Source organism: Monodelphis domestica, chromosome 4, assembly GCF_027887165.1.
Source record: "Monodelphis domestica isolate mMonDom1 chromosome 4, mMonDom1.pri, whole genome shotgun sequence".
NCBI lineage: Eukaryota > Metazoa > Chordata > Mammalia > Didelphimorphia > Didelphidae > Monodelphis > Monodelphis domestica.
Window position 1 is genome coordinate 2,123,593 of NC_077230.1, and position 13,378 is coordinate 2,136,970.

The following is a 13,378-nucleotide window of genomic DNA, read 5'->3' on the forward strand; positions in this document are numbered from 1 at the left end:
TATCATTCTGAAGAGCAAATGAACCACAACCAAGGGGTATAAAACTATGCATACTCTTTGACCCAGCAATAATTCTAGTAGCTCTGTATCCTAAAGAGATCAAAGAGAGAAAAAGGACCTCTTTTTATAGGATATATTTGTAATAGAATTATATTTATAGGATCTCTTTTTTATTATTGTTTTCCTTGCATGTGCAATATAGTATCTAAGTTGTGTTTTTTCTCTCGTTTTTGTATTTGAAGCACTTGTCAACGGTATTGAGAAGATTTTTCTTTCTTTTTTTATTTTGCAGTAATATAAGTCTAAAATGCATTTGTTCTCATATTAATGCATACCCCAAAAGCTTTAGACTACACAAATGATGCCGTTGATTGTTTAAAAGAATTTCGGGACTTGGCTTCACGATTCTGACTCCAGGAGAAGGGAAGATACCAAAGAGCCGCCGTACGGTGCCACCGAAGCACGGAGCACCCGCATAGTGCCTGTGGAGCCCAAGGCCAACGAGACCGACCCCAGGGGGACTGATGTCACTTTGAGCCCGACGAGAGGACTTGAACTTGTTTGGGGTTGAGGTTGTGGCTCTTCTGACACAGGTCAGAGGCGGGACTTCCTCGGGCCACACCTCCTATCTGCTGCGGAAATCTAGTCCTTTCCTGCCTTTCATGGTGTGGCAAACTTTCTGTCCTCCTGGCTACTGACTGGGAGATGCATCATTGCTTAAATCACGTTCACGGGGCCCTGATTCAAGGACCTGTTCTAGATCGCTTTTCCTTAGATTTTCTCAGACAAAGGACTTTTACATTTTGTATTTCATCCACAAGCTCTTTTTCTCTTTTATTTGGATTTTTTCATGTTTTTGATTGTCTTTTGCAAAGGGGTTCAGATCCTCATAACTCAGCCCCGCATCCCCGTGTTTGTTATCATTCACCTCAGGGGGCAGGTTGTGCTTGTGAACTTTGATTTAAATTTGAGCCATTTTACCGGCCATGGAGATAAGGCCTGCAGAGACCACACGCTGCACCACAAGATCCAGAGTGAACGATGGGGGCTGGAGTGCCTGTGTTTGGACCGTATGCTCTGATGCCACAGGGGGCTGCCCCAGATTGGCTCTTTGTCAGCCTAGTAATCATCTGATCCACACATCACTGCAAATGCTAAGTTGGTTATGTTCCCATGATCCTTTGGGGGAAACTGGTTTCCCAGTAGGATCCCAGGGGTTGTATAAATGGAGATTTGGAGCTTTTGGACTTCGTCCCCCAGAAGTCCCTTAGTATTTCCCAAAATTCCCTTTTCCTGCTTTCCCGCGTTTTGCGTGATTGTATTTAAGTGGCTGTAACTCCTTCCTTTTCCTCTTTTTGGACCTGCGACGGGGCTGAATTTGGGCAATTCTTTTGCCCTAGTTATTATTATTATTATTATTATTTTTTAAACTCTTACCTTCCGTCTTGGAGTCAATACTGTGCATTGGCTCCAAGGCAGAAGAGTGGTCAGGGCTAAGCCATGGGGGTCAAGTGACTGGCCCAGGGTCACCCAGCTGGGAAGTGTCTGAGGCCAGATTGGAACCCAGGACCTCCCGTCTCTAGGCCTGACTTTCCATCCACTGAGCTACCCAGCTGCCCCCTCCTAGTTATTATTAATAAAAATTTTAAAAATATAATATGTAGTTATTGATTGTTAACTTAAAAACTCACAGCTGGAAGCTCCCGACTTAATTTCTCCACGTAGAAGAGCAAGGATATTGGAATCCTGTGATCAGGCATGTCATTTCTCCCCATAATCCTGAGGGGATCAAAAAGGGCCTAGAAAATATTAGCCTACCTCTTCATTGGGTATCCACCAACTAAAGATATCTTGGGTTGTCTTTGGGAGGCCTGAAAAATGAGCTTTCAGAATTGTATTTAAATGATTAAAGACGGGGTGAATTATCACTGAGAGAGAGAATGAACCAATTAATTGATTGAATTGAAGCATATTACTAGTCTAATCAACACATTTTCCTTGTCTAGAACCAAATCTCTCAGAATTTTTACTTGTTACAATATCACGATTGCTTTAAAAGAAAATCCAACCATCACTCTTTATACTATATTTAAAACAGAGAACTGGGTGACAATTGAAATAAATATTTCACTGCTTACCTCTGATGACAGGTTTCTTTCCAATGTTCTGCATGGTACGGATGGCATTAATCAGGGATTCATCAGGTATAAACTCTGCAAGCAGGTATCCAGAGTACCAAGCACATATAGAGGCAAAAAGAAGGAGTGGCCCCTTCATGTAATCTAGGGACAAACAACAAGAATATAGTATAAAGTTCAGGACAAGCAAGACTCGGTAGGTGATTAACACACACGTCATCTTTCTAGAGTTCCTGGGGAGAACTTGGTCCTACTCCACTATGGAAAGTAAAAAATTCTCACTGATGTTTCAAATGATACCTAAAACATTTCTTGAATATCATAAGCAAATTAAAAGAACACGGAATAGTAAGATGGTTAAGGGAAGAACTTATGTCCAAACAAGATAGAGAGAACATTACAAAATGTAAAATAGATAACTTTGATTACATTAAATTAAAAAAAGTTTTGCACAAACAAAATCAATGCAATATGGATTAAAAACTCAAACCACAGACTGTGGGGGGGGGGGGGGAATCTTTATTAGGAGGTGTCTCTAAAGCATTCTCCAATTGCCAAATGGTCAAAGGATATAAATAGGCAATTCTCAGATGAAGAAATTAAAACTATCTTTAATCATATGGGAAAATGCTCCAAATCACTATTAATTATTGAAATGAAAATAACTCTGAGGTATCACTTTACCTCAATCAGACTGCCTAACAAGACAAAAAAGGAAAGCGATAAATGGTGGAGGGGGTGGAGAGAATATGGAAAAACTGGGACAGTAACATACCATTGGTGGTGCTATGAATTGGTAAAACCATTTTGGAGAGCAATCTTGAATCATGCCTAAAGGTCCATAAAACTGTGCCTACCCTTTCACTCAGCAATACCCAGAGAGATAAAGGATAGGGGAAAGGACCTATTTTGCAGAAATTTATAACAACTCTTTTTGTGGTGGCCAAGAATTGAGGAATGGCTGAACAAATTGTGGTATATGATTATGATGGAAAACTAGTGTGCCATAGGGAATAACAAACAAGATGATCACAAACTAACAAACAAACAAAACCCAACCTGGAAAGACTTCTATGAAATGAGCAGAACCAGGAGGAGAATGTTGGACACAGTACCAACAATAGTGTATGATGATTGACTGGGAATGACTTAACTTATAAACCAGGCAAGGATCTAGGACAACTTGAAGGGACTTGGTATGAAAAAGAATATCCACTGGCACAGAAGGAACAGAGAAGAGTCCAAATGCACATGGAAGTATACATTCTTTATTTTCTCCATGATTTTTCTCTATTGTAAGCAACATGTGCCTTTTTTCACATAATAATATATGTATAAGATATAGTATTTTATCTACTTTCTTTGGGGAGGAGGAAGAAGTTGGTGGGGGAGAGAGAGAGAGAACATGGACTGCAAAATGGCAGAAAATGAATATTATAAGTTCCATCAACATGTTATCTAGAAAAAACTATAATTTTAAAAGGACAGGGAAACATTACCTATCAGAATTATGGATAGGAGAGCAATTTATTAATAAACAAGAGATAGGAGCATTATGATATGCAAGATGGATAATTTTTAGTATATTAAATTAAAAGGTTTTTTACAAATATAACCAATGTGGTTAAGATTACAAAGAAGGAGAAAATGGAAAACATTTCATAGATAGCTTCTTGGATAGAGGTCTCGTAGCTAAAATACATATAGAACTCTGTCAAATTTATTAGAATATAAGCCATTCTCTAATTGATAAACGGTCAAAAGATATGAACAGACCCTTTTTGGAAGAAGAAATCAAAGTCATATGAAAAAATGCTCTAAGTCATTACAGACGAGAAAAATACACATCACAATAAGTCTGAGAAATCATCTCACATCTACCAGATTACCCAAAATAATAAAATGACATATGTTGGAGGAGATATGGAAAAATGGGGACTGTAAGCTGATCTGGTATTATGCCTCAAAAGTTACAAAGCTGTGTGTATTCTTTGACTCAGAAATAGCACTTTTGGGACTGTATCCTAGAGGGATTAGGAAAAAAGAAAAGAACCAAAAAGTTCTCAAATATTTATAGCAGCTTTCTTTCTAGTGGCAAAGAACAGGAAAATCAAGGAATGTCCAACAAGTTATGGCATATAATTGTGATGGAATACTACTGTGCCATAAGAAATGATGAGAAAGTTAATTAATAAAAACCCTTGGCAAAACCTTCATGGAATTATGAAAATCAACATGATTGGAACCAGACATTATATATAGCTACAGAATTAATGTTTGAGGAATAACTTGACTGTCTACCTCCAGAGATGAAGTGATAAATAGAAACATGGAAAACACAATATATGCATATGCATATATCAAAGATGTAAATGTATGTAGATATACAATATATAATACAAATATTTTCATCAAATGATACCTCCTCTAGTGTAGGAGGGAAGAGGAGGGAAATACTTGGGCATTTTGATGGAACCAACAAACTAATAAATTAAGAAAAAAAGAAAAAAATTAAAAATGAGAAAACTTTTTCTATTTTGTTGAATAAGAGGGCAAAATGGAAATGGAAAGACTCCATTGGTGTCCTCTTGAAAATACCCCAAAATAATCACTCCGAGAAACAAAATCCAAGATTTTCAGGTTATAGAAACAACACTGATAGCAGTCATGAACAAATTAAGTACTGAAGAGTTAAAATCAGGTGTTAAATAGGTGATTAAGCAACCTTCACTAAAAAGAAGCAGATGGTTACAATATTCCAGTTCAGTATTACAGAAGGCTATGAGCTTGCTACCAAGAATAAGATGCCAAAAAAAATAATAATAATAAAGACAATAATTGGTCTTTTAGTGAAATAAGGAACTAAGCGTTCTGCATAGAAACTTTGAAATACATAGAAAATAAAAAGAAATCCACAAAGATATACTTTAGCAAATAATCAAAAGGATCCAAACAAGATTAATCTATCTATAATCTTAAATAGGGAGATGATATGTGTATTCCCTCAGAATGTTATCATCATAGCAGGTCATGGAGAGAGTCTAATTAATCAAGAGTCCTTGGAAGAGTTCTGTTTTCATGATATTAAAAAACAGCAAAAAGCAAAGAGGAATATACTAAGAGAAAAAAGGAAAGGAAAGTGAGGCAAATTATTTTATATTATGGTGTTCAACTAGAGTATATACGGTAGCCGGCCAGCAACCACTGCATAAAAGGGAAAATCTAAAGGAATGTAAAATGTTTGGGGAGGAGAACAGAAGCGGGAGAGAGGGTGGACAAACTGAGGCAGACACACACAGATCAGATCACAGGGAGGAACAGCACAGATAAGTTCCTGTTATCTTCCTTTGTAGGGTATACAGAGAAGGAAGATAAAAATAACCAAGATGACATGGATCAGATGTGAGATTGGAGATCAGTAGAACAGATCTGAGAGTCTAAGCTCTAAGTGCAGATCGCACTGGCCTGCAGTCAGGTGAGAAGGAAATAAAAGATTAAAGAAAGATCTTTAGAGAGTACAATGGGGCTCCATAGAGGGAGCGATTCCTTGGTTTGCAGCCAAGTTCCAAGTGAGAGAGAAAAGGAAGATAAGATGGCGGATCTGGCTGCTCCTTCTCTATTTATTAAGATAATGAGCTAAGAGGGACGTAATGCATATGCAACAGCACACAGTGGATTGCCATTGGTTCAAATGTAAATGACAACAAGTTCCAGGATTACTCTAACTGGGTGAAGAGAAAGAAGCCTGGATTCCCGCCAGAATGTTAAGAATGCTGAGATCAAAGGTCAAGACCTTTACTGCCATGCGCAGGTCTGACCATGCCTTTCTTAATACAATTCCACACATCAAACATCTACCTTATACATACACATGTGTGGACTGTTACAGTATAAAGCAAGAAGTGGGTGACATTTGATCTTCATTTTCATCTGAACTGATCAAAGAGGGGAAGAATTTGAGCACATCTAGTAGGTTCTAAAGCTGTATTTCATTCAATAAGAAAGCAACAGGGAACAAGGAGCAGGAAGAAAGGAATAGTTTAGTTTAAAGAAGGCTTGATTCTAAACAAAATAATTCTAACTGAAGATACAGAAATATATTTGTAATAGTTCTTTTTTGAGATGGGAAAATGGGAATCTGAATGGGAAAGCCTATAAATTAGAGAACTGCTGAACAAATTTTGGTATATAGCTATGATAGAATACTGAGGATGGTTCCGAGAAATCTGAGGCTTCTATAAATTCATGCTAAGTGAAGTTGGCAGAGGAAGGAAAACAACTTATATTATACCAGTGATTCTAAAGACTTCGAAAACAACTTTGAAAAACTTAGGCTCTCGGATCAAAACAATGACTAACCATAATTCCAGAGGACTAATGATCAAACTTGCTCTTTGTTTCCTGATCAAGAGTTCACGGTCACATAGTATAGAAGGAGACAACTCTGGGGGAGCATGGGTTTTTCTTTCTTTCTCAGTTTTGGGGCAGAGGTGAGAAGGGGAAAATGGGAAAGAAAAGAAGGGATTCTTGTTGACTGAAAACAAAATTTAAATAGAAGAAAAGCATGGAGTTGGAAAAAAAGAACAAAAAAAGTGAGTTTAACCATAGTGACAAGTAGAAGTAATTTTCTTATGGTTTTTAGAAAATGATATTAACTTTAATACTTACATCATTTAACTATTTTGAACATAGCATATGTACTATGACTAATTCCTGCCAAATGATTTTCTAGTTTTCCCAGTAATTAAAAAAAATGAGTGTAACTCTTTAAGTAATTTCTATTCTTATTTTTTTGAATAATGGATTATTAAATACTTTGTTCCACTTCTAGAATTCTTATTTGTTCCATTGATCTCTTTTCTATTTTTAAGAAGTACCAAATAATTTTTATGAGTTATACTTTATAGTAAAAACTGAGATCAGGAAATGCCTTTTTAATTCCTATTTTTTCATTGTTTCCCTTAATAGCCTTTATCTTTTTGTTCTCCTACACAACTTCATTACTATTTTCTCAATCTGAAATATGTCCTCTAGATAATTTGGCATAATACTAAATATGTAAAATAATTTAGGTAGCAGTTTCATTTATACTCTATCACTATGACCCATGTATGAGCACCTAACATCTCTTCAGATATTTGATCATAATTTATTTTTTAAAGAGCGTTAGTTATGTCATTGGATCTCCATAGTATTTCCATATTTTAAGGGTCTTTTAAAGTTATTAGAAAGAGAGGCATTTCCATAAGCAGGCTCACCAAATGTGCATGCTCCCGGGACTTACCTGGGAGGAATCATTAAGGGGGCCCATGGAGAGATAGGGCAAGTAGTAATGTTAGGACTCAGACCCCAGGAGCATAGTGGAAATCAATTCCAACTTCTAGTCTCCTTCTAGCCTGCAGAAGAAGAGTCAGATCCAGAATCCCAGACCAAAGGCAAAGCCTACAATTCATTCATCCGAACCTAGTCTTTTCCAGTTGGCTGATAGGGGCTAAGTTCACCAGCATTTTACATCTGAGCAGACAGGACAGGGCTGAAACAATCAGACTTGACCCTGAATCATACAAGTTTGGGAACATTGAAAGTTTATGGACCACCAGCTTGACCATTAGAATTCGAAATAATGCAACATTCAATGCTCTAAACAAAGCAGCAAGCTCAGCTCAGACTTTTCCTCCAGAATTATGTTGAGTCCAGCTCTAACATTAAGTCTGAAGCCAGGAAGCGGGAAGCAAAGAAAAGAAGCTCTTATCATCATCACTATCCCCAAATGGTTAAATGCCTTTTTTCTTCCCCTCCTCTGTGAGCATGCAAAGATCACGGCATTCCTGGAAGTCAGAAGATCCCAGTTCTGGTTCCAGATTCTTCATTTAGCTTAAGGAAGTTATTTAGTGTTTGTTTCAAAGTTCTACTTTTCTCATCTATAAAGTGTAGAAGCTGAACTAAAGGTCCCTTCCAGATCTGACAGTCTAGACTTCCGGTTAAGATGGCGGCTTAGAGAAAGCTAAAGCTCAGATCTCCGGAAAACCCTTCCCGACCGATCTCAAACGATAAGCTCCTAAGGCGCCGAAATTCAAAACGATCAACAGCACAGACCCTGGGAACCCTCCTCCTGGACCTGGACCCGGTTCAAAAGGTACGGCTCCCCTCAAAAGCCAGAACCCGAGATCACTCGGACCTCAGGGGTAGGAGCGCAGAGTCCAAGGCTCGGGGAAGCTGCAGCCCAGCACGGCTCAGAGAGCAGGGTCCTCGGAACAACAACCCTGAGGGCCTTCTATCTGAGTCCCAGTGAAAGTTACTGCCTGGGGCTCCCGCTGCAGAGAGCAGGGTCGAAACAACAGCAACCCTCAGGGCGGGCAAGACAGCCTCACGGGCTGGATCCTGCTATCCAAGTCTCAGTGAAAGTCCTTGCCCTCGGAGCTTGGGAAAGCTGCAGCCCATCCCCCCGCAGGCCGACGAAACAGCCTCACGGCCAGCGATTCTGAAGGCAACTTCCGGAAAGCGAGCCGGGGGAGAGTGTGGCCTCGTGGTCCGACCCTTCCATTCCAGTTCCAGTGAGGCATACTCAGTTTAACCCAGGGAAAGCTCATAGAACCATCTGCCCAGGACTAAAGCCTCTGATCACCAGACAGAGATAAGAAAAGCTAATCCTCCACATTCAGAGATGACAAACTCCACAGAAGCACAGAAGCCCCAAAATACCAAGAAAAATAAGAAGAAAGGGGCGACTTTGGACACATTCTATGGAGCCAAAATACAAAATACAGAGCAGATAGAAGAAGATATACAAGAAAATTCTCCAAAATCTTCCAAAGGAAATAGAAACTCTCCACAAACCCATGAAGAATTTGAATCAGAAATGACCAAAAAGATGGAAGCCCTCTGGGAGGAAAAGTGGGAAATAATGCAAAAGAAATTCACGCATCTACAAAACCAGTTTGACCAAACTGTAAAAGAAAACCAGGCTTTAAAGCAAGAACTAATAAAGCAAAGCCAAAACACCAAGAAATTAGAAGAGAACATAAAATATCTCACCGACAAGGTGATAGATCTGGAAAATAGAGGGAGAAGAGAAAATTTAAGAATAATTGGACTCCCAGAAAAGCCAGAAATAAACACCAAACTGGACATGGTGATACAAGATATAATCAAAGAAAATTGCCCAGAGATTCTAGAACAAGGGGGCAATACAGCCACTGACAGAGCTCACAGAACACCTTCTACACTAAACCCCCAAAAGACAACTCCCAGGAATGTAATTGCCAAATTCCAAAGCTATCAAACAAAAGAAAAAATCCTACAGGAAGCCAGAAAAAGACAATTTAGATATAAAGGAATACCAATCAGGGTCACACAAGACCTTGCAAGTTCTACTCTGAATGGTCGTAAGGCATGGAACATGATCTTCAGAAAGGCAAGAGAGCTGGGTCTCCAACCAAGAATCAGCTACCCAGCAAAACTGACTATATACTTCCAAGGGAAAGTATGGGCATTCAACAAAATAGAAGACTTCCAACTTTTTGCAAAGAAAAGACCAGAGCTCTGTGGAAAGTTTGATACCGAAAATCAAAGAGCAAGGAATACCTGAAAAGGTAAATATTAAGGAAAGGGGGAAAATGTTATCTTCTTCTTTTACTCAAACTCTCTTCTATAAGGACTACATTTATATCAATCTATGTATACTAACATATGGGGAAAATGTAATGTATAAATAGGGGGTAAAGAAAGACCAAATAGAATAATGGTTCTCACACAAAGATTCACATGGGAAGGGGAGGGGAAGAAAACTCCTATAAGAAGGAGAGGAAGAGAGGGGGGGGGGTTACTTAAACCTCAATCTCAGGGAAATCAACTCTGAGAGGGAAAAACATCCAGATCCATTGGGATCTTGAATTCTATCTTACCCAACAAGGGTAAGGAGAAGGGAAAACCAAGGGGGGGAAGAGGAGAGGGAGAACAAAAAGGGAGGGAAAGAGAGGGGGGAGGGGGAGGGAAGAAAAAGGGAGGGACTAAAAAGGGAAACATCAAGGGAGGGGACAAGGGGCACTGATTCAAAGTAAATCACTGGACTAAAAGGTAGAGCCGAAGAAGAAAAGGTTAGAATTAGGGAAGGCAATCAAAATGCCAGGGAGTCCACAAATGACAATCATAACTTTGAACGTGAATGGGATGAACTCACCCATAAAACGTAGACGAATAGCAGAATGGATTAGAATCCAAAACCCTACCATATGTTGTCTTCAAGAAACACACATGACGCGGGTTGACACCCACAAGGTCAGAATTAAAGGATGGAGTAAGACCTTCTGGGCCTCAACTGCTAGAAAGAAGGCAGGAGTGGTAATCATGATATCTGATAAAGCCAATGCAAAAATAGACCTGATCAAAAGGGATAGGGAAGGTAATTATATTTTGTTAAAAGGGACTCTAGACAACGAGGAAATATCATTAATCAACATGTATGCACCAAATAATATAGCACCCAAATTTCTAATGGAGAAACTAGGCGAATTGAAGGAAGAAATAGACAATAAAACCATACCAGTGGGAGACTTAAACCAACCATTATCAAATTTAGATAAATCAAATCAAAAAATAAATAAGAAAGAGGTAAAAGAAGTGAACGAAATCTTAGAAAAATTAGAATTAATAGACATATGGAGAAAAATAAATAGGGATAAAAAGGAATACACCTTCTTCTCAGCACCACATGGCACATTCACAAAAATTGACCATACATTAGGTCACAGAAACATAGCACACAAATGCAAAAAAGCAGAAATAATGAATGCAGCCTTCTCAGATCACAAGGCAATAAAAATAATGATTAGTAATGGTACATGGAAAACCAAATCTAAAACCAATTGGAAATTAAACAATATGATACTCCAAAACCGTTTAGTTAAAGAAGAAATCATAGAAACAATTAATAATTTCATCAAGGAAAATGACAATGGCGAAACATCCTTTCAAACCAGATCTGACAGTCTAAAACATGTTTTACATTCATATTTCGAGCAGTCAAGAAATCCTCGTGCTTCGTATATAACAAAGCATTCCAAATATTCTTGAATAAAAATGGATAGATCAAACACTGAACCAGAAAACTTTAGAGTAAATCTTTCCCTACTTTTCTTTCCCCAAATAGATCAAATGGATATTTATTTTGAAAGCTTGCAAAATCTCTAAGGAGACTTTCCCTCAGACACAGACAAAGATCCTTCAGATCGGCCATGCTGTGAGCCCAGGCCACCTGTTTATGACGTTCCCTCTGATATCAGCGTCTCTCCTGAAGCTGAAATCAATGCTTGCCTTCTTCGTTCACTTTCCGCTTGTTCTTTGCCTTTTGGAAAACGACGCTTTCACAGGCTCCCCCAGACTGTCAATAGACTGCAATGACTGAGTGTCAGATTTTCTGGAGGAGTCTTTACGTCTTATGATGTCAGTTCTCCTGGCTCTCTTGTGGCCTCTCAAGGTGGCTACTTTCCCCCAATTAAATGGCCAAGAAGAATCAGGCGGAAAGAAGGGCTTGGTTCTGATTCAAGGGTGCTGGATCCACTCCGTAGCTTCCCATTTTTAGGGCAGTGCATTATTCTGCTGAAAAAATTGCTGTTGTCTGATTTCCCTTCTCGTGGACCCAGCCACCTGCTGTTCTTGCCGGGACTCGCACGTTGGAATGAAGGGATGACAGCTTGGGAGGAGATTTTTGTCCAGGTCAGATGTGGAGAAGACTAACCTATTCTGCCAGGGTCCCTGCTATGCCTCCAAGGCAAAACCGCGGACAAAGCCAGGACCCTGCAGCGGAAGCACCACACCTCCGGACTCCCACTCGCAGCCCTCCCTTTTCAGAAAGGAGCTTGGAAGTGGAAGAGGAGGAGGCACGACTTCTCCTTCTCCTGGGTCGGAGAGTCGTCCAACCAGAAGAGCCAGCCTTCCTCCAGCTCTCTTCGGATTCAGCCGCTGCCTCTCCTCCCTCCTTTTCTCTCCCTTTCTCCATCTTCCGCCCTGCCTTTCTTCCTTCTCCCTCTCTGCTTACCTTCTCCTTTCGCTGGCCCTTCCTCTACCTTCTCTCTTCTCTCCTTTCCCCTCTCCTATTTACAGGAGGGGCAGGAAGCAATGTGGAGACGGAGAAAAGAGGAGGAAAAGAATCAAACTCACTAGAAACCCCCAATCCCATCTTCTAGGTCCGGTGAGCGGCCCCAGGACTTCCTCTGGCTGGAGCTGGAGCTGCTGCTGCTGCTGCTGCTGCTGCTGCTGCAGGTGCGGCAGTTGCTACAGGGGACGGGAGCTGTCACTTATCCAGAGACAGCCCGGATGTGTCCCTAGACTGCAGTTCCTTCCTAGGTGGAGCTGACAGGAAGGGAGCTCCTCCCCCTCGACACACCCCTCAGTAGCGATAAGGAGCGCCGAGCTGGAGGTAGCAGGAAAAGGTCGGCAGAGATAGGAAGGGAGCCACCAAAATCGCTCGGCGGGCCTCGGAAGAGTGGCCGTGGCTTCCCCGGATGCCGTTCGCTGGCTTTCCTTTGCTTTCGGAGAAGCCCCAAATCGCCCCACTTGCCCACGTAGAACAATGTGTTATAACCGTGTGCTTAACCCGGTAGAGTTAGTGAAAGAGTTTTCATGGGTGCCACTCAATCTTCTCTTCTGGGAACTCCCTCCCGCGGGCTTCCGGGCTCATTCTTGAGGCCCACGTGACGCTTCTCGGCTTCACCGGGCCAGGGTAGAGTGGGTTGAGCTTGTTCCCGATAAGAGACGTTCAAGCCTTCGGGAGGCATAAACGTCACCCCGAGTTGCTAAAGCCAGGCGGAGACCCCAGGCTAAGAGGAAAGCCTTCCTTATCACCCTTTACAAGCCAAGGTCGGTCAGCTTCGGTGTTTGTTCTTTTAACGGCTAACGCTGGGACCTCGGCTCCCAGGATGCACCTGCCTCTAAGAGCCTGGGAGAGCTGTGGAAGAAACCGCCGGCGGAGGCCAGCGAGCTCCGGCTCCCCCGCCCCGCCCCCCCCCCCCCCCATTTTTGTCGTTATTATGACGGCCTCCAAACCTCTGTATTTGGGGCAGCCTTGTGGCTAGTGAACAGGCTTGTCTCACTACATCTACACGTTCAGGCCGAGTTTCACGGACTCATCTTAACGTTCCCAGTGTGCAGTACTGTACCGGGTGCCCTCACTGGGCTAAGCACTAACGACCTCCACAAGGAAATGATCTCCATTTTCAATGCGCTCACATTCTGAGGGGGAG

The 13,378-nt window shown here is 41.0% G+C and overlaps 1 protein-coding gene across 6 annotated transcripts in view; it reads right to left on the reverse strand.

The window, feature by feature from the left end:
* FAM3B (FAM3 metabolism regulating signaling molecule B) overlaps positions 1-13,378 on the reverse strand; it is a 57,721-nt gene extending 44,343 nt beyond the window's left edge. The window contains exons 1-2 of one of the 6 annotated variants that reach the window (XM_007493071.3): positions 12,297-13,378; positions 2,139-2,282 (exon numbers count right to left, since the gene is read on the reverse strand). In XM_007493071.3, the coding sequence (XP_007493133.1) occupies positions 2,139-2,282; positions 12,297-12,315 (163 nt within the window). In that variant the 5' untranslated portion in view covers positions 12,316-13,378. Of the gene's footprint in view, positions 1-2,138; positions 2,283-7,422; positions 7,542-12,174; positions 12,198-12,296 lie in introns of those variants that run through there. The other 5 variants (XM_007493069.3, XM_007493068.3, XM_056825953.1 and 2 more) reach the window with 5 other exon arrangements.